Below are 21,218 nucleotides of genomic sequence, written 5' to 3' on the forward strand. Positions count from 1 at the left end.
GATATACAGATGATACAACCTTGCTTGCTGAAAGTGAAAAGGACTTAAAACATTTACTGATGAAGATCAAAGAGCACAGCCTTTGGTATGGATTATATCTCAATGTAAAAGGACTCCGGTAGGTAACCTTTTTTCCAGGCATACTCAGTGGACAGGCACATCAGGCAAATACATAGTAGAGCAGGCCACTGGCTCAGGTTCAAAGAACCAGAAGTTGGAAGACGACCCAGATATGAGATCCAGATCCATTGGGAAAGAGCTCGTCTTTCCTGCATAGTCATTTTATTGGAGCAGGCCACACCCCCAAGGAAGCATCCTTTAAATTGATTGGTTGCTCATAGCCAATCATCATAGAGTTAACTATGAACTGCCAAACAACTGGAAATCCTGACTCAATCCAGTTGACACAGAATGTAACTATCCAACTATGTATTGGAATCAATTCGATGTCAGTACATTTTGGCTTGATTTTATTCTTTCAACCTGCAGTTAGTTGCTACAGTCCACAGCATGCTCCCCAGAGTTCTTAAAAGAGTTGAGTTTTTAGATTTCTAGTTGCTTTTATTTTTAGTATAAAAACCCTAGGAATTTCATTATTCCTGTTACAGGCGTAGGTCTTCCTAGAGTGGTGGGAGGCAGCTCTGGGGCAGGATGCTAGCAATGAGCAGGTTGTGCAGGATCACACTGACTGAGTCCCAATGTCAGAACATCTGGGTGATGGGCTGGCTCTTGTTGATGGGTTTGGGCTTCTTGCCCTTGCTGCTCTTGGGGAGTTTGATGCACATCTCAGATTTTCATGTTCTCCAGTACCATGTTGCAGAACCTCTCAGAGGTCTTCATGTTGCCCTTCACGGAGCTGCTTGTTGTGACAGTTGTTGGGCACTTGAGTGATGTTCTTGGGCAATAGCATTAGCTCCTCTTCCTCCCTCTTCTGCAGCTCATAGGGGGTGGAGTCACCTCTTTCTTGCACTCATTGAGAAGGCTCATGGTGCGGCTGCATTCTCAGATTGCTCCCATCTCCTTGTTGTTTCTGCCTTGTGTGTGTGGCCGCTGGGCCCATGGACTGGTCACACCACCGTCTCCCCGGACACCATGCCTTTAATTAGGTTTTTGTCTCTTTTACTTTTTAGCTGAGTTGTTAGTGTTCTTTAATGTGTGTGTTCTAGGTACAAGTTCCTCATCAGAGATGTGAGTTGCAGGTTCTTTTCTTTGTGGAACCTATACTTCCCCTAGTGCTTTTTTTTTTTTTTAACTTTATTACTTCTTGTTTTAATTCTACATATTCTGCACTCTAGTTAAATAAGACTTGACTTTATCCCAAGGAGCCCTGGTGGTGTTATAGGACAAACACTGGATGGTTAACTGCAAGGTCAGTGGTTCAAACCCACCATCTGCTCCATGGGAGAAAGATGAAATGGTCTGCTCCCTTAATGATTTCCAGCTTCATCAACCTCTACAGCGCTGCCATGAGTTGCCAGCAATCGATGGCAGTGGGTTTGCCACTCTTCCCAAGAGATGCTGTGTGTTTCTGTCTTGTAGACAAAATGTTTATTCAGAGGATATTCATTCTGCATGTGTTCCTTGAGCCTCACGATGTGATAGGCAATTTTGGGATGCGTCCATGAACACGAGAGGCAGACCTCCTAGGGGCCAGCATTCTTACAAATGGGTTTTTGCTTCCTTTGTGCTCTCCCTGGAGATTAGGTGTTAACACACGCTAGACGGTGGTTGGGCATGGTGGGCACTCAGTAGCCGTGTGTGGACTGGATACATTGCTGAGCTCAGTAGGCCTGTGTTACTGATCACTGGATTCTTGGGAGTTGGTTTCCTGACTGAAGAGATTTTTAATCCTTCAGGAGACTGTGTCAACAACTCTGAGCCCGTTGGACTATTTCCACATGAGAAGGGCTGGGCTCATGGAAGACGGGGGAGCACAGAGTCGTGACCTGCATACATTTTGGTCTTTAAAAAGTATTTTTTAAAAAGTCTAACACACACACATACAGACACGTACTATTGCACACACATACTCATATACACAAAGGGAATTTTAAAAGATTGTGGAAAAATGGAATGAAAAGATAATGGAATTTTCCCACAAACTTTGTGAAGCCCCCTCATACATACACATATACTTAATTACACACTCATACATATATACATGCATACACATACTCATGTACACACACTGATGTATACACATCTATACACTCATACATGTACATATTCACACACAAACATACATGCGCTCATGCATGCACACACACTCATACACAATCATGTACACACATACACATACATAGATATACATGTATACAAAATGTGCACTCATGTGCTAATACAAACACATGCATGTACACATTTAAGTACACACAGGTATGTCCTCATACATACAAACACATTCACACACATATATACACAGTTGTATGCACTGCACACACATGCAGTAAACACATTTGAACATACATACACACACATGCACATGTATCTATATATAATACACACTGTATCAGGTTTTGTGCTTGAGCTCCTATACATAACATGTTACATACAGCATACTAATACCCTGAGCATCTAAAATCAAGAGATGAAACACATCCACACAATTTCTAGTACGTTATCCCTGAACCCCTGTGGACTGGTTTGATGAGAGGCCACATCCCCGCACTTGGAGGGCGCTATTTGTGAGGTGTCTGGAGGTTCCCTTATAAACTCTAAGGCCCACGATTATTTTCTTTCTTCAGCTTTAAGGTAAATTAAAGAGAGCCACATTTGAAACCCAACATGCTGAGTCATTTCACAGGTGAAAATAATCAGGTTATTAATTTACGTTTTATTGAATTAAATCAGAATCCTAGCCTATTGTATGAAGAGTTGCTGTAAGAAGTAAGTCATAAAAAGTAAAACAACTGTATTATAGACAATTTGGAAAATACCAAAAAGAAATCTAAGCTTTGTTGTACTTATATTTATAGCAACATTAATTGAAATAAGAGTTTTGTATTTGAGATATCTGAGCTTTATTCATTTTTAATTGAAAACCCTTTTTCTTTGTTGTTGTTTTTTTTAGCTTCAGTACTCTTCTTGTATTAAAATGGATATTCTAACATGATTCTCTGCTTTTTTTTTTTTTTTTAATTGTGTTGAAAATGTACACACCAAAACGTTTGCCGATTCAGCAATTTGATTTCCTTATTATTATTATTTTTGGAAGTTCTTTGGCATCAGGTCACTTTGTCCTGTTTGTTGCTGATTGGGGAATGGATATAAGGGTGATTCTGTCTGTAAGGAAGCTGACGTTTTAGGATTTAATTCTTTGATTTGTCTGATTAGGAATTCTAGCTGTAAGCAGGCGTGCAGATTTTTAATAAATGAGAATGATAGTTAGGGCATATAAAATTATGTGCTGAAAACACATAACACCGGGGAAATACAATAGTATGGCTTTGCTTTTCCCATAAATGATTCTTGGTGGCACAATGGTTAAATGCTTAGCTGGAAACCAAAAGGTTGCCTGTTTGAAGCCATTAGCTGACCCTCCCGAGAACGATGAGGCAGTCTGCTTCTATAAAGCTTTACAGCCTTGAAAACCTTGTGGCTCAGTCTGCTCTGTCTTACAGGGTCACTAATGAGTTGGAATCGACTTGTCAATAAATTTGATTTTATAACGTTTCTATCTTTTACCTCTTCTTTTGTCTACAGAGAAAAGGCCTCTTATTCTTAGAACTTCTTGTTTTATTCTACATAGTGTACATATTCACTCTTGCCCCTTCCCCAAGTTTAAGACAAGAGTCCCTTTGATCATGGAAATGTGGATGTGTTTACCGATGCCTGAGCAGGGGGGCCTGGCCAGGCATCGGTAAACTGTGGGCAGAAGTGGACAAACTTGCCTGGTCAGCGGAGTCCATGGGCTGAACTTGCACATCCCAGTGGACAGGAGAGCTGTCAGAGGGCTCATCTCTGAGCAGCTGTTCTTCCTTCTCCCTGCAGACGTGCCCACACCCCGGGGGACCGAGTTGACGGACCCCGAGCCCACTCGGATGCAGATGCCGCAGGGGAACCCGTTGCTGCTCTCAGACACCCTCCAGGAGCTGCTGGACCGTGACACAGTGCAGGTGGCGCTCATCCCTGAGAAGAAAGGCCTCTTCCTGAAACACGTGGAGTATGAGGTGTCTAGCCAGGTAAGACTCAGAGCACGAGTGTGTGTGTGTGCATGTTTAAATGGTGTCCAGCCATAACAGGCAGTGAGTGTGCATGCGTGTACAGGTGTGCATGCCTAGGTGATGGAGTTTGAGGCATCCAGCCAGGTAAGAGTCAGAGGTTGAGTGTGCATGCATGGTAAGGTATGTGGTAAAGTGTGAGGTGTCCCATGAAGTAACAGGCAGAGCATGAGTGTGCATGTGTGTATGGAATATGAGGAGTCCAGCCAGGTAGTAGTGTACATGTGTGTGATGTTCAAAGAGCATGAGTGTGCAGGGGTGTGGTGGAGTATGAGGTGTCTGGCCAGGTAATAGGCATTGTGTGTACTCTCATGCATGTGTGTATGTGTGCCTGTACAGGGTCAAGTCAAAGGGTCATGTCTCCATGCCGACGAGAGAGTCTTTGTGATGGGTTTAAAGTAAGATACAGGACTTGAAAGTAGAGAGTCAGGCAGAGTCAGGCTGTCCAATAAAGTTTTCCCATATATGACTTATTCTAGCGTAGTCTTGTCCCCAACCAGTCCAGCCCATTCTCCCCATAACTAGGACCCTGGCTTTAGGATGTGTATGCAGGAACCTTGGAGCCATTGTGGGTTCGACTCCACGGTATTTCAGTATCACAATAAAGTGAGCCACATGCAAGTTCTGGTTTTCCGGCACAGATAAAAATCATGTCCATACTAGGCTGTTGTATATGAGTGTGTAAGAGCATGATGAGAAAGTTTGAAATCATGTGAGAATGATGAAAAAACATGAAACCAAGACATGAAGTGAGCACCTGCTGTTGGAAAAACGGCCCCGATAGACTTGTTTCATGCAGGGTGGCCACAAATCTTTCATTTGTACAAAAAGTATCTGTGAAGAGCATTCACATGAAATACATTGAAACCAGGACTCCTGGTGTGGTGCTGTAGGATCAGCACTGGACTGCAAACCACAAGGTTGGCGGTTCAAACTTACCAGCTGCTCCTCAGAAACCCTATGCAGGGTTGCTGTGAGTCGGAAACGACTCGACAGCACTTAACAACAACCTATATTTAGACCTGTATATTGGGAACAGACTATAAAGTCAAGAATGTGATCATTCTCATATGCTGCCTTTTCAGGGTAGGATGACTGCCCACCTTGTTGGTGTTGTTGGTAGCTGCCACCAAGTCAGTTCCAACTCACAGTGACCCCATAAGTTACAAGCTAGGACTGTGTTCTGTAGGGTTTTCTTGGCTGTCATCTTTATAGACACAGATCACCAGGATTTTGTTCTGCAGTACCTCTGATCAGTTCATACTAAGTGCAAACCATTTGCACCTCCCAGAGAGACCTTAGGGCACAACCTTGTGTGATGTGTACTAAGTGCCGTGGAGTTGATTCTGACTCACAGTGACTCTGTATAGGTTTTCCAAGAAGTGGCTGGTGGGTTTGAACCACAGACCTTGCAGTTAGCAGTCCAGCGCATCTGCACTGCCACCCCAGGACTCCTTATTGTTCTTAAGAGCCATTGAGTGCCACCTTATTGTTGTTAAGTGCCATTGAGTCAGTTTCGATTCATAGTGGCCTGTATAAGAGTTTTCAAGGAGTGACTGGTGAGTTTGAACCACCAACCTAACAATTCAAACCAACCATGCAGTCCAGTGCTTTATTCTTACCAGGTGAGCATTCCTGTGAAAGGTCTTGTCTATTTCAGAAGAGTCACAACGCATGTCAGAGGGTTCGGTGTTCCAAAGCATGTATTACCAAGCACGAAGGAGTTACACGAGCCCTTGTGGTTCCGAGGGTGAAGTGTCCAACTGCACTTGAACCACCAGCTGCTCTGAGAGAGACAAAAAGATGTGGCAGTCTGCTTCCATAAAGATCGACAGCCTTGGAAACATGTGGGACAGTTCTACTCTGTCCTGCAGGGTTGCCGTGAGTCGGAATCGGTTTGGCACAGTGGGTTTGACTTTGGTTATGAGATTTAGAGGAGATTAGGGGGTTCTGTTTGATGAAGGGTGAGAGGGAGGTAGCAGTCACGATGCTGTCTGATGTCAGCCTCCTTTTTCCTGCAGCGCTTCAAGTCCTCCGTTTATAGGCGATATAATGACTTTGTGGTCTTCCACGAGATGCTGATATACAAGTTCCCGTACCGCATGGTGCCGGCCCTTCCACCCAAGAGGATGCTTGGAGGTGAGGCTGGTTTGGGACGATTCCCCCACCAGGACTTGGGTTGCAGAGATCGGGGCTCAGGAATGGATCCCATTGTAGACCAGGTGCTGTTTTGACTCACCTGCTACCAGCCTTCCACCTTCCTCCTGGACATGATGGGGGGTGGTTGGACAGGGTCTGCACTGCATGGGTCAGCTGTGGCCTAGAGCTCAGGTCTGGTTCAGGCAGGGGAATGGCAGGCACCCTTAGTCCCCTTTGGCACATGACAGATGCTGCCGTTCCTGCTCCAGTGTGTCAGGAGGCAGAGCTATGAGAGCTCCTGGGGGTGATACTGGACATCACAGCTGCCCCCATGACTGGCCATGCTTCACAGAGGGACGTGAGTTTAGCAGCAGGGAAGAGAACAGAAACGTGAGGCAAAAAGCTAAGCCGTTCTCCATCACCTCATCCTCTGAAGGCGGTTTTGGGCTAGGGAAGAGGCTCACAGAGAACCTGAGCCCATCTAGAACATTCAACTTCTCACGTCTAATAAATGAACTTGCTGCCATTTCCCCAGCAATCCCAAAATACCTGTGCACTTGAACGGGGGAATAACCTGAGATTTGAGACTGTGTTCAGCGTTGCAAATGCTCTTCAAATTGAACATAAACTTTTACCTGTTCTGTGGCCGACTCCTGATCAGCTCAGAATCCAACCAGTCTTAGAGTCTCCCCCTTGCCCTAGGAGAGCACTGTGGGGTGTTGTTATTAAGGCACTGAGAGTATTAAGTGTGGTTCTTATTTAGCCCCTGGAGACTCTATGCACACACATTCAAGTGTGCTGGTGGTACAGTGGTTAAGCACTCAGCTGCTAACCACTTCAGCAGTTCAGAGCCACCCTGTGACTTCTCTGGAGAAAGACCTAGAGATCTGCTCCCATTCAGATGACAGCCTAGGAAAGAAACCCACAGGACAGCTATGCTCTGTCACATGGGGTTGCTGTGAGTTGGAATCAACTTGGCACATGTGTATGTGAACATACGCATGCACACACGCACAGAGGCTTCAAACAGATTGTAGAAAAATGAAATAAAAAGCTAATGGAAGTTTTCCATGAACTTTGTTTCCTATTAACTTTGGATTGTGAGTTGAGTGAAGGTTTACAGAGCAGATGATTGGTTTTGCATTCAACAAACCATACACTTAGTGTCATCTCAATGATTGCATGGGGATCCTCCACATAACAACAGTTATCTTACTTCCTCCCTGTGGTTCTTGTTTCCATTCCTCCTCTTTTCCTAATTCTTCTTGGTTTTGTCTTGAGGTACATGCTGCCCTGTTGATCACAAATGGTTGACTGTTCTATGACGTGCGTACTTCACTAGTGTTGCTGTCTCCTTACATACCTATTTGCTGCTTGGCTGAAAACCCAATGGGGCAGTTCTATTGTGTACCAACAGGGCTCCCTATCGTATTACACACACACACACACACACACACACACACTGAGTAAATAACTACAAGGGGACTTCAAAAAGTTCGTGAAACAAGCAATAGATAGGTCTGTAGTGGGGACAGACAGACAACACTAATGAGGTATGCATACTACAGAATGGTCAACCATTCAAGATCAAAAGGGCAGCAAATTGAGCCACGAGGGGGAGTTCAGTTCCAGACTTCAAGGATGATCAAAGGTCAGAGCCTGGGAGTTTCTCTTTCTACTCAATAAGATCTGTGTTTTCCTGTACACCTGGCTGGCCAGGTTTGTAGGGCCCTGGAGCCCTCTTTAGTTGTATTTGTTATGCAGCAGTATTGTACTCCTAGTCCTCCGGCAGCTTTTGTGGAGGTCTGTGAGCCTCTATTCCTGAAATGTTCCGGGCACTGTGTTGGTGTGGAGGCTTCTCTTGCTGGACCTGTATGTGGTCACTGTGTCTCCGCATCTCTGTTGTCTAGTACTGCCATAATAGTAACTGTTGGCCTCACGGCACAGCAGGCTGCACATCTGTAATAGGGGAAGGCGCTCTCTTGCTGTCGGTTCTCAGGGAGGAAGTTCTTTCTTGGCTCAGCTCTGTTCCATGACTATTTGGCAATCTTTATGTGGCTGGCATCTCTTTCCCCATCTCTGCTGGCTTGCTTGGTTGCTTGGTCTGTCATTTCTTTTATATCTAAAAAAGCAATTGGCCTTAGGTCCCTGCCCTAACCTAATAAGACTGACTACTGTCAAGTTAACCCACAGCCACCCTGCAGGACAGAGTAGAACTGCTTCATAGGGTTTCCAAGGTTATAAATTTCTATGTAATCTTAGAATTGCTACCTTTTAGTTAGCAGCTGAGGACTTTAATGGCTGTGTCATACGAACACTACTCCATTAGCATAAACACAAGGCTAGGGCTCAGGATCCAGAACACACATTTTTTGTGGGGAGACACTTTGTATTCTGTAACACCTGTGCTCTTCCTGCAGCCGACAGGGAGTTCATCGAGGCCAGGAGAAGGGCACTGAAGCGCTTTCTCAACCTGGTGGCGCGGCACCCTCGGTTCTCTGAGGACACAGTTCTGAAGCTCTTCCTCTCCTTCAGTGGCTCCGTGAGTATCACCCAGACCCATGTCCCGCCGGCTCGGGCTCTCATTCTTAATTGCCTTCCCACCTAGTTCCCCTCTTTTTGCTGTACTGAAAGGATTTCTTCCATGTGTCACTGATTTATGTTGGATTGCTTGTCTTTCCCAACAACAGGTGGAAGGTGATGCTTGTGTGGTTGCCTGGGTCTGACTGTACAGGTGTTGTGTGGATGTGGGTGAATAGAGTGGGAGCTAGTACTTATTGCGATGTGCGCCTTGGGAGCCCCAGGGTGGTACAGATAGTCTACACTCAACCTCAGCTATTAACCGAAAGGTTAGCAGCGCAGCAGAAGAAAGGCCTGGCAACCTAATCCCATAAAGCCTGGAGAATCCTATGGGGCAGTTCTCCTATGCAACACATAAGGGTGCTATGAATCAGAAACGACTTGATGGCAACTGATGTTTTGGGGATTTTGTCTCTTTCTTAATAGGATTTTTTATTTGTCAACTCAAAGTCAACACCGTTGGAGAAACCCTACAAACATTCCTTTTAAATTCAGGAATGAGAAATCTCTAGATTACCCCTGTTAATAACATGGTTATGGTTCTATGTCATACACTGAATGAAATAAAGAGACAAGAGCTGTACAGGACAGAAAGGAGGCAACCCAGTGAGCTGGTGTGGGTTTTGTGTGGTTTAGAAGGTTCTGGAGGCTCCAGATGTAAGTACAAATATACCTTGTTTTATTGTGCTGTTCTTCGCTTTATTGCGCTCCTGGAGACTGCATATTTTACAGTTGGAAGGTCTGTGGCAGCCCTGCGTAAATCAAGTATGTCGGTGCCACGTTTCCACAGCACGTGCTCACTTGTCTCTGTGTCCCATTTTGGACACAATCTTTTCATGATGCTGTGGCACACGTCATAGGTGACGTGTCAGCATCGATTTTCTGTGCCCTGGGAAACCACAAAATGTGTGTGATGTTTGCATTCTCGTGGTGGTCTGGAACTGAACTTGAAATGTCTCCAAGGTATGCCTGTGTCAATTAAAAAACAAAAAGCGGCAGCATTGACTACATACCATTGAAAACCCAGCTTACTGTCCTTCGCAGAAGCGCTGCATGATAAGTGTTCTGGAAAATCATATCTTCAGTTAGAGCTCAGACTCTGCTCCACCAGGTCGTCTGCCCTCAGTCTGCCAGTTCGTCATGGGGCTTTCTGAGAGCGGGGTTCTTTCCCTCGGGGATGCTGGGATCTCTGTCCACATCACCAGAGGCTCTGGGATGTTATATTCTCTGTCCTTGGGGGAAGCTGAGCTGTCTCTCTCCCTGGGGGAAGCTGAGATCTCTCTCCCTGGGGGAAACAGATCTCTCTCCTTGGGGGATGTTAAGATATCTCTCCCTGGAGGAAGTTGGGATTGCTCTCTCTGGGTGGAAGCAGGATTCTTTCTTCCTGGGGGGAGCTGGGATCTCTCTCCCTGGGGGAAGCTGAGATGTCACTCCATAGGGATACCACAGCTCTGATGGAGGCAGTAGGACTGAACCCTGTTAAGGGGTGGAGGGGTGGGACTCTGGGACAAGCACTTTGCCTGTGGAGTTGGGGCCCTTGCTGAGAGCTCACCATGGGAACCTGGGAAGGGATCCCAGGCCTGCCCCTGATGCCCAGCTGCTGGGCCTTGTTCCGCAGCACAATCTGGTTTCCTGTTTCCTGAGCAACAGCAGAGCCTGACCCTTTGAGACCAGCTGTCAATCTCTTAGTAAACCTTCTGCAAAAGTCTCTTATGGCCTGCTGCTACCCTGGGGCAGGAGTCAGGGTCTTGTAGCCCTGGGGGTGGACTCCAGTACCCTGAGTAGAGATGTTTATAGCCAGAGAACATGCTGGGACCTTTTAGTGGCCATTTGGGTTCAGCCCCTGCTGAGAATTTGCATTTCCACCCCAGATGAATTGAATTAGAATTGACACTTTACAAAGATCCCCGGGTGATTCTTATGTATACAGTGTATCCAAACAGTGCATCTTTGTATATAGTGTATCTGTGTATACAGTACATCTATATATACATTTATCCGTATAGTAAATCTATATATACAGTATAGCCATACAATACATCTATATATACAGTGCATCTGTGTATACAACACACCTATATATATTGTGTATCCACACAGCACATCTGTGTATACAGCACACCTGTATATATAGTATATCTGGGATAGGAATGCAGATTTTCACCAGGGGTTGAACTTGAACGAATTGGTTGGAAGCCCTGGGATGGGAGCTCTGGAGGGACACAGGTATGGCTTCTGTGCTCAGGTTCTGAGCCCCACCCACTCCTACCTTTTCTTCATCTAGGATCTCTATTGCTAAAGGGAGAGGACTGAGATAAGTGCTTTTGGAGGCATATATGCCATTCTAGAACTGCTCAAGGCATGAAGGCTAGCTGCACGTTAGAACGTTGAGTTCTATTTCCAGCAGCTCATGCATGGCCTCCTATAAGGCTGGGCTCAGTGATGCCCTTTCTCTACCCCAATGCTCCCCCAGTGTCAGGGATCCTGTGATCCAGGTCTGCTCACAGATAGAGAGCACCCCAGTTCCCCCGTGCCCCAGGTGTATTACCTGGGAGGTTCAGAAGAACACATGTCTGTGTGGAGCAGACACCATCCCTGATACAGTGGGAGTTGCTGTTCCCCACCACCACCACCATCTGGAGATCCCTGGTGGCATAGGGCACTAAGCATTGGACAGCTATCCACAAGGTCAGTGGTTGAAACCCACTGCCCATTTCCTGGTAGATGAAGCTGTTTGCTTCCTGTAAAGATTTTGGCTTATAGTTTTATGGGGTGGTTGTACTCTGTAGGGAGGTGAAGCTGAATGGGTTGCAGTGTTGTTGTTTCATTACATGATAGAGGAGCCCTGGGGCACAGTGGATAAAGCACTCAGCTGCTAACCTAAAGGGTTGGTGGTTTGAACCCACCGTAAAAGATGTGGCAGTCTGCTTCTGTAAAGATGACAGTCCGGAGGTTCTATGGAGCAGTACTGCTCTGTCCTGCAGAGTTGCTGTGTGTCAGGATTGTCTAGACAGTGGCCATGGGTCTCTGCTCCAGGGTGCAGCCACATTCACTGCGGTTCCTTCCGGCATCCTGCCCCATGTGAAACTGCAGGTCAAGGACAAGACATCTAAGCAGGAACAATGAAGAGGTTGTGGCATGTGATAGTGCATCCTGCTTTTGACTATGTCCTGCTTTCTGTACACCAGCTGGCCACATTGGTGCAGATGGTGGACAGTGAGGTAGTGGCTGTTTCTGCCCCCTCTCCCCCTCCCCCCCCCAGGATGTGCAGAACAAGCTCAAGGAGTCTGCTCAGTGTGTTGGGGATGAGTTCCTGCATTGCAGAGTGGCTGCACATGCCAAGGTAGGTCACTGACCCAGGTCTGTGCTCTCACCCTGACCCACACCAGCAAGCATCATGGTGGTCAGGTCAGCACCTCCGGCCTGGTCACTTGCTTTTCTTATTTTTGATACAGAATACAGACATACCTCATTTTACTGCATTTCTCAGATATAGAGGCTGGCTTGCAAAAATATGCCCTTTGGTTGTTTAAATGATTATATCTGTGTGTTTTTGTGTATATCAGAAAAAGAGTGAATAGAGGCAAATACTGTTAACCGATGGAGGGGATTGTAATCATTGCAATAAAACAAAATACGATGTTCTGCCATGTAAACTCACTCAATTTACAACAAAACCTTAAAAAAAAAACATATATAGGAGTGTATGGGAGTCCTAGTGTGGTGCTGTAGGTTAAGCACTGAACCATAAGGTTCAGTGTAGGTCAGTTTGAACCATAAGGCCGGCAGTTCAAACTCACTAGTCACTCCTTAGAAACCTATACAGGGACACTATGAGTTGGAAGCTACTAGATGGCACTTAACAAACAGTAAAGGAGTAGATAGTGACACAACAGATGACAACTTAAGAAACCCTATGGGACAGTGTTCATGCTTGAAGATTTTTGCTATTTTTGAGTGTATTTTGCTTGGACTCTCTGGGTGATACACACGTTGAACCATGATCAGCTGCTAATCTTAAGGGTGAAGAAGGTACAAGTCCACCCGGAGGTGCTTTGGAAGAAACTAGCCCCTGAAAACCCTATGGAACATGGTTTTACTCTAGCACACATGGGGTCGCTGTGGTTAGGAACATGCTAGTCTTACTCTCATGGGATCCTAAGCTCTTTAGCCTAGCCTCTGTGATGTGTAAGTGATGGTGGAGGGGAAGAGACGTTCAGGTGGACACTGGGCAGCATAGAGGGGCTCACGGGTGGCCTCCTGAAGTGGAGCTGGTCATCACTGGGGCTGACAAATGCTCCTTTTTCAGAGGCCCATTCCATCTAGCAGCACTTACTGTCACCTTCCATTCTGGCTCCACCAGGACTTCCTCCCAGACGATGTCCAGGCCCAGTTCACGGCAAGCCGGGAGCTGGTTCGAAACATCTACAACAGCTTCTACAAGCTCCGGGACCGGGCAGAGCGGATTGCTTCCCGGGCCATCGACCATGCTGCTGACCTTCTCATCTTCGGGAAGGAGCTAAGGTAGGTAGCCCTGCGGTGTCGGAGGGGAGAGCTTCATGGAACAGCACAGCGGCCTCAACAGTGGGCTCCTACATATTCAAAATCATGGAGAGTGGTGTAGCACCAGGAATGTTTGCCCCATTGTACACAGCGCCGCACTGGGCCTGGCACATTTTACATGGTACTTGGGAAAGTTTGCCCTGTTGTACACAAGGTAACTGTGAATCAGAGCTGACTCCTTGGCAGGTAACAACAATGGGTGAGTTAGCTGGGGGTAGAATCTTTGTGTTTGGGTTGTGGATTTGGAGCAGAATATGCATTTCCCTGTTGTTCCTGCGTCGATTTTCCACTCAGTGACTCCATGTGACACAGTAGAATGTCCCCTTGGGGTTTTCTAGGCAGTCATCTATGGTAGCAGATTGCTGGGCCTTTTTTCCATAGAACTGCTAGTGGGTTTGAACCTCCAGCCTTTTAGTTCACAGCCAACTGCTTCACTGTTGCTGCCAGGGCTCCTTGCATCTTGTTGGCCTGTTTCTCTCCAAAACGTTCAGGCAGATCAGTGATGACACTGAAAAGAAAAAGAATTCAGGTGTAACCAGGTGGAAAAGTGGGGCGACATGCCCACCAGCCACTCTGTTCTGTGGCGTTTCTCTCTGTGTCGGGCTTGGACTTTAAAGGAATTCATCGAGGAAGAGCAGGTCAGGAACTGTTGATGCTTGCCTCCACTCCCCACCGAAGAAGGCAGACTGCCTGCCCAGGACTCTACCTCCTCCAGCACCTCTGGAACTGTACATCCTCTTTAGAGGTGCTTACAAATCTCCCGGGATCTTTTTGAAATGAGAAGCGGACTCCTCAGTTCAGGCAGGGCCTGGGACCCTGCATTTCTGATAGATTTCCAGGTTTTCCTGAAGACGACCTTTCACATGAAGGTCCCTGGGAGGTCAAGAGGTTTGCACTTAACTGCTAATGGACCACAGAAGAAAGGCCTGGCAATCTGCTTCCATAAAGATTGTTTTTGTTGTGTGCTGTTGATTCTAACTCGTAGTGACCCCAGTGACAGAGTAGAACTGCCCAGAGGATTTCCTTAGTTGTCCTCTTTACAGAAGGAGGTCACCAGGTCTTTTTCTCAAGAAGCTGCTAGGTGGATTTGAACCCCTGACCTTTTGTTTTGTCACCAGGGATCCTTTGTAGAAATTACAGCCCAGAATGCGCTGTGGAGCTTGGTTCTATTCCAGTACATGGGGGGGCGGGGGCTTACTGTGAGTCAGAGCTGATGCTACAGCAGCAAGTACTCTGAGAAATACGGTCCAGAAGGGACGCTGGGTGGGTGACTGAGGTGGGTTGGTGTCGAGTGGACTGTTAGTGACAGCCTCAAGGCCCATGTTCTGTTTTTCTCTAGTGCTCTGGGCTCCGACACAACACCGCTACCCCCCTGGGCCACCCTGAGCAATAGCACGTGGGGGTCCCTGAAGCAGGCACTGAAAGGCCTATCGGTGGAGTTTGCGCTGCTGGCTGACAAGGCAGCACAGCAGGTGAGTGAGTATTTGCTTACAACATTCTCAGCCTAGGTGTCTGTGAGGGTGCCTGAGTGTACCCTGAGAACGTTACCTGCCTGGGTGATTCCCTCTATCTACCTCAGCTTCCTCAAGAAAGTTATTGGCTGGGCATCTGTGAGGATACCTCCCCTTGTCCTGTTATATGATTATCAATGACAAAACAAATTTGCTCCCAGACTCCCAGGAATGGACTCTGCTGAGATTAGGGGACCTTGCCCATCGATGCTGTCTTCCAGCTCCTAGGCTCTTCGTGGATCTTTCTGTGTTTGTCCTCCTGGACTCGTATTGGCCTCATGATCCCTAACTCAGAATGATAGTGGGCCCCCCAAGCCTGAGTGCCCTTTCTGCCATCATAGTGACCCCATAGGACAGAGGAGAACTGCCCTCTAGGGTTTCTGAGGCTGTAAATCTTTATGGAAGCAGGCATCACATGTTGCTTCCAAGCAGCAGCATTTGGGTCCAAACTGCTGATCATTCAGTTCACAATGAAGTTTTTTAACACTGCGCCACCAGGGTACCTCCCTACCACCCTAGAAGCCCAATGAAGCCTAGGGGAGTGCCTCTGCCACACAGCAGGAGGCGTTTTTGGAGGTTGTAGAGTTGGGGCATTTGGGATTGATCTGAAGAGAAGCTGTTTTACCACACTTGAAGGGTTGGGCTGTAAGGCTGTTACATATTAAGTGGAAAGCTCACTTGTGGGGCAACGACCTTTAAATTTCCAGCAGCAATTAAACAACATTAAGATGTGATTGCTTTTAAGCCCCTGCCATTTGCCCATGCACGCTGCGAATCGCATGCATGCAGTGAATTGATGTGGCCAACATGTTGGGGGCTGCAGGGACGTGGGCTGGCTGGTGGACTTGGGAAGTGTCTGCCCCACCCGTGGCTTCGTGGGAGTTGTCCCAGAAGTCCCTTACTCCAAGGACCCCCGCTGTAGGGTTCCCCCCACCCCAGACCACACGTAAGGGTCCCCTCTTTTCATGGGCCACCCACCCTAGGTCTGCCCTGCCTTGGGAGCCCCACACCTCAGGGTCCCCCCACTTCAGGGCCATCCCACAGGTGGTGGGATCCTCATGTGTCCGGCAGTCTCCATCAGTGTCCAGAGCTGTGCTTCAGGCCTGGAAGCAAATGGTTGGTTTCCTGCCTCTCCCCTGGCACTTGGGTCTGCGGGCAGCCATAGGGCGTCCCTCAGTCCAGGCACCTCAATTTGAATTTCACTTGCTTGTCCCTCTGAGCTGCACGGACCCCCTTTGCTCAGTCCCACCCCATCCTACTTGGACTGAAGACATCTCGTAATGCTCCCTCTGGGTCTCCTTTAACATGATTCCCTAGCCTCCAGCATTCCTTGGGCATAGCCTGGGTGACCTTGGCTCCACGAACCCCTGCTGTGTGAGGTACACACAAGGTGGTCTTAGAGAGCAGGCACAGCTGAAGCCTGTGTGGACAGCATCCTAGCAGAAACCAGGGTCAGAAGCTGCTCCTGTGGAGGACTGTGTGCTGTTGCTGGGAGGGAGCACCCTGTGGAGACATGTATACTTTGGAGGGGGGGAGGCTCCCTGTGGGGGACATCCTATGGGGACCTATGTGCCTTGATGTGGGGATGTGTGCACAGCTGGGTGACCTGACCTTGTCTGCAGGGTAAGAAGGAGGAGAGCGACGTGGTGGAGAAGCTGAACTTCTTCCTGGATCTGCTGCAGTCATACAAGGTGGGTCCAGTTGCCCCTTGCACAGGGAGGAGGCTGCTGTGGGGTCATGAGTGGTGTGTCCCGTCAGGGTGGCCTATACCATGGCTCCCTGGACAGGCAGAGCAGGGAATAACCCATCTTTACCAGTGGCTGGGGTCTAACGCCATGCCTTGGCCCAGTGGGGGTGGATTATATGGCCAGAGGGTCTCAAGGATGGCTGGTGAGGTACCATAGAGCCTTCCAGAAAGCTCCTGTGTTGAGGGGCATCTGTTATTCTGTGGCTAGTTTGTCCACAGGATTTCTGGTTGGGGGTGCTGAAGGCTGCCTACGTACATCTAGGTGTGTGTCTCTCTTGGAGGTGGGATCATCTGCTTCTCCTGGAGGGACACTAAATACCCAAAATAAAGCCAGCTGCCACCAAGTTGACTGATTCCTGGCACCTGTCTCAGAGTAGAACTACATCTGAAAAAAGAGTTTTCAGTAGCTTGAACCTCCCCTCTTCAAGTTAGCAGCAGAGCTTGTCAACTGTTCGCACTCTCCTCCCCCAAATCAACACCAAACTCACTGCCATGGAGTCAGTTACAACTCATAAAGACCATGTGTAATGGTTCCAGGGCTGTGAATCTTTACTGGAGCATAAAGTCTCATTTTTCTCCCATGGAGGACTCATGGGTTTAAATTGTAACCTTGTGATTCACAGCCCAATGCTTAACCCGTTGTGTCACCAGGGTTCCTTTGGAAGGCACTCTCCATCTGTGAATAAGGTAATATTTAGAGTGAAAAGTCCAGAAACCTTGGACCCACCAGGCTGTACCATATTTTTCATGAATGACTATATGCAAATAACATGCGCATATAACATGCAGTGCACATAGGAAACCAGTGAGTGAGGGGATCAAAGCTGCATAATGTGTAAGTAATTTATGTAAAAACACAGTACTTTTTTGTTGTTAATGAAAAATCATTGCATCCCCGGCCTATTTCATTCCCATTCGAAACTGAACTTGCTCTCTGTAGCCCAGGGGTGTGTGCCCCGGGAGGCGCTGTGTGCCTAAGTGTGTTGGCTTAAACTCAGGTACCTCTTGATAGCTGCACACCCACGCCACTGGTGCCTGGTGTGAGTGGGGTGTGCAAATTGTTTTCTAAAGAAAAGCTCTGAGGAGTCTTCTTGTGCTGCTGGAGTGTTAATAGTGTTTATTTTTAAGCCAATTTCAAACTGTGTACACGCCTCCCACACAATGCCCGGTTTCCGACCTCCTCTTGCTCTCCTTTCTGGATTTACCTGCTCAACTGAGGGTGGAAGTGGAGTTGAAAGGACGCTCAGCAGGGAGGTGGTTGAGAGAAGGGCTTGGCCAGTCAGTGAGCTGAGGGGGCGTGGGGCGTGGTCAGTGGATGAGTTGGAGAGTGGCCTGAGGCAGGGCCTGTGGAATGGGCAAGAGAGTGGAGGGTTGGTTGGAGTCAGTGGGTGAGCCGAGGGGGAGTGGGGACGGGGTTAGTGGATGAGTGGAAAGGTGACCTGGGGATGGGCTGCAGGTGAATGAGAGGGCAGGTGATGGGGGTGGAGAGTTGGTTGGAGTCAGTGGATGAGCCGTAGGGGAGTGTGGGGTGGGGTCAGTGGATGAGTGGAAAGGTGACCTCAGGGATGGGCAGTGGATAGGTGAGTCGGCAGGTGGTGGGGGTGGAGCGTTGGTTGTGTTCAGTGAGTGAGCTGAGGTGGGTCGGAGTCAGTGGATGAGTGGAAGGCTGGCCTCTGGGCCTGGCCAGGCTGGCCGTGGATAAGTGAAAAGTCAGGTGGTGGTGGGGTTAGTGGGTGAGCAGGAAGGGGAGTGCGTGGGGAAGTGGGGTGTCAGTGGGTGAGTGGGATGGGGCAGGGTGAGTGGGTGAGCCATAGGGCTGGTGACAGGTGAGTTCTGTTCTTCCACAGGACCTGTGTGAACGGCATGAGAAGGGCGTCCTGCACAGACACCAGGGGGCGCTGCACAAGTACAGCCGGACGAAACGGCAGGCCTTGAGCGCAGCGCACATCCGGGAGCCTGAGTCCGTGGAGCAACTGGAGTCCCGCATTGTGGAGGTGGTTCTGAAGGGCCAGGGGAGTGCAGTCCGGGGGCGGCTTGGGCCACACCTGGGGGCCCCCAGTTGCTAGCTGGCTGGCTTCAGATTATTGGGTGTTTGCTGTCAAGGTTGGGTATGAGGTGAAGATGGGTGCTGCCCCACGGGCACTCAAAAGAATGCATGTCTCAGCTTGTTCCAGTCCTTCCAGCTTCAGAGCGCTCGGTTCTAAGGGTGGGCTTGAGTCCGGCCCAAGTATTCGCGGGGCTGGGCACAGACCCACTTTCCTCTGTAGCAGGAGAATGCCATCCAGATGCTAGAGCTACGCAGCCACTTCTCTCTGTACTGCCTGCACCAGGAGACACAGCTGGTGCACACCTACCTGCCTCTCACCTCCCACATCCTTGGGGCCTTTGTGAACTCGCAGATCCAGGGCCACAAAGAGGCAAGTACCCCTACCCATCTGGGCCTTTGTCTCCCTACCACCCTTCCTCTGTGCTCTGCATGGACCCCCAAAGTTAATAGGATCTTCCAGTGAGGTTCTGGTCCTGTGAGGTTGTCCACGTAATTCTTAGGAGTTGGGAGACAAAAGGAACCATATCTGCTCTCCTGGAGGTGTTCCTGAAGCTGGAGGTCAAGCCTGCCGAGCCCCTAGTTTTGAAAGCGGGTGGGGGGCAGCTTGATTTAGGGACCCCCACTGAGCAGCTCCCCTAAGTTGATTAGAATCCCTATGGGGCCTCTGAGCCGTGGTGAGCCGTGATTATGTGCACAGCAGCTCCAGAGCCAGTGTGGCTCTTGTGCCCCTTCTGGGCTTCTCTCCCTTCTCATTGGGAAGCACACCTGTTTCTACTGGATGTCTGGATGGGATGTGGCTGCCTGGCCTGAGGCAAGGCATGGAAAGCAACCCTAGCTAGTTCTCCCAGGTGCCCCATCCTGAAATGTTGGTCTTTCAGTTACCACAGTGGCCACTCCATGGGGGAGACCTGTTCTCTGAGGCTAATTCCAGTTTCCCAGGCAGCTCAGACTGTCAGCCCCAGCTCTTCCCCCATTTCTGTGGCCATTGGGGCTGCTTTGTGGCCTTGGTTACAGCCTTCAACCTAGAGGTCTCAGCTTTCCTCTCTGAAGAGTGGCAGGTGTCTGATGCTGACACCATCCACAGTTGGTTTGGGGATGTTGTGGGTGATGAATGCAGGGCACCAACCCCTCCATCAGGGAGTGCCCAGATCACACAGAAGCCCCAAGGGCCAAGGTGGGACTGCTACCCAAGGGCTGGCGTCTGTGAGGGTGGGCTGACTCATCAAGGGATGATCGCATCTGACCAGCTTGGTGGCTAGTGTGAACCGGGCTTGGGCTGTAAAGCAGGGTCTGGCCATAGGGCCGTTCCCAAGTGACTTTAGGACGAAAGGCCCATGGAGCCAGATGAGAAACTCCCGCACACTGAAGGTTTACCACTTGAGTTTGGAGTGTTGCTCACTAAGTTGTTGTAGGGGGCATGTCTGACAGATGTTTCCATTTCCCTGGAGGATTTAAGGTTTCCCTGGGTGCCGCAGAGTTTGGGAATGGCAGTATGTGGTAGTTGAGATCATATGTGTGGTGGATGTACTTGTCTTGGCTCATCCCTGGAGAGGTGCCATGCACCAGCAGTTGCCCGGGTCCCCGAATGCCCACCCCAGTGTGGCCCTGTGCATACAACGGCCACATGCTGACCTGCCCACCAACCTCACAGTACCTCTCTCCCTCTCAGATGAGCAAGGTGTGGAATGACTTGAAGCCCAAGCTGCACAGCCTCTTTGTTGGACCCAGCACCAACCTGACACGGCCCCGATCACCCCTGGAGGACAGCCTGCTTCCTCGCTAGTGCCCACGGGCACCTAGACCCCACTAAAACATGTTTCCTAATGGCGTGTCCCTGTTTAATTCTGACCCAGTTCCCTTGGAATCTGGTGACCCGGGACAGGTGGGTGATGTCCCAAGAACTCCGAGCCCAGTCATGGGGGTGCCCTCCCACCAACACCACCCTCCAACCCACCACTCCAGTGCTGGAAGTGCTACCGTTCCCAGTGTCCAGGCTAGGGTGGACTTGTTCACTCAGCACACGCGTGGCGGGCAAGTGGCTGGAGAAGCCTGGGGATCTGGTCTGCTGAGCAAGTGGGAGGAGGGGTGAGGTCCGAGGAGCATAGGGGCACCTGTGGCTGGGACTTCCTGAATGAGAAACCACATGGTTGGTCACGCCCAGCAGCATGTATGGATCGTCCTTGTGTGAGTGAGTATGGTGTATGTAAGTGTACATGTGCGCACTGAGTGTGTATGTATGCAGGGTGTGTGTGGTGTGTGAGTTGGGGTATGTGTGTGTGTGCTATGAGTGTGGAGTGTGAGTGTGTGTATGCAGGGTGTGTGTATGCATGCAGGATGTGTATGAGGCAGCTGTTGTGTGTTTGAGTGTGTGTGTGGGTGTGTATGCAGGGTGTATATGTATGAGGTGTGTG

At 48.9% G+C, this 21,218-nt stretch overlaps 1 protein-coding gene across 1 annotated transcript in view; it reads left to right on the forward strand.

Moving 5' to 3' along the window:
- The window catches only part of SNX8 (sorting nexin 8), a 61,346-nt gene extending 40,756 nt beyond the window's left edge, over positions 1-20,590 (forward strand). Inside the window, 10 exon segments of the mRNA XM_006859879.1 lie at positions 3,991-4,181; positions 6,242-6,359; positions 8,780-8,901; positions 12,202-12,282; positions 13,303-13,475; positions 14,842-14,974; positions 16,636-16,704; positions 18,608-18,754; positions 19,028-19,177; positions 20,477-20,590. Coding sequence (XP_006859941.1) covers positions 3,991-4,181; positions 6,242-6,359; positions 8,780-8,901; positions 12,202-12,282; positions 13,303-13,475; positions 14,842-14,974; positions 16,636-16,704; positions 18,608-18,754; positions 19,028-19,177; positions 20,477-20,590 — 1,298 coding nt within the window.
- The last annotated feature ends 628 nt before the right edge of the window (positions 20,591-21,218 follow it).

Source organism: Chrysochloris asiatica, unplaced genomic scaffold, assembly GCF_000296735.1.
Source record: "Chrysochloris asiatica unplaced genomic scaffold, ChrAsi1.0 scaffold00034, whole genome shotgun sequence".
Classification (NCBI taxonomy): Eukaryota; Metazoa; Chordata; class Mammalia; order Afrosoricida; family Chrysochloridae; genus Chrysochloris; species Chrysochloris asiatica.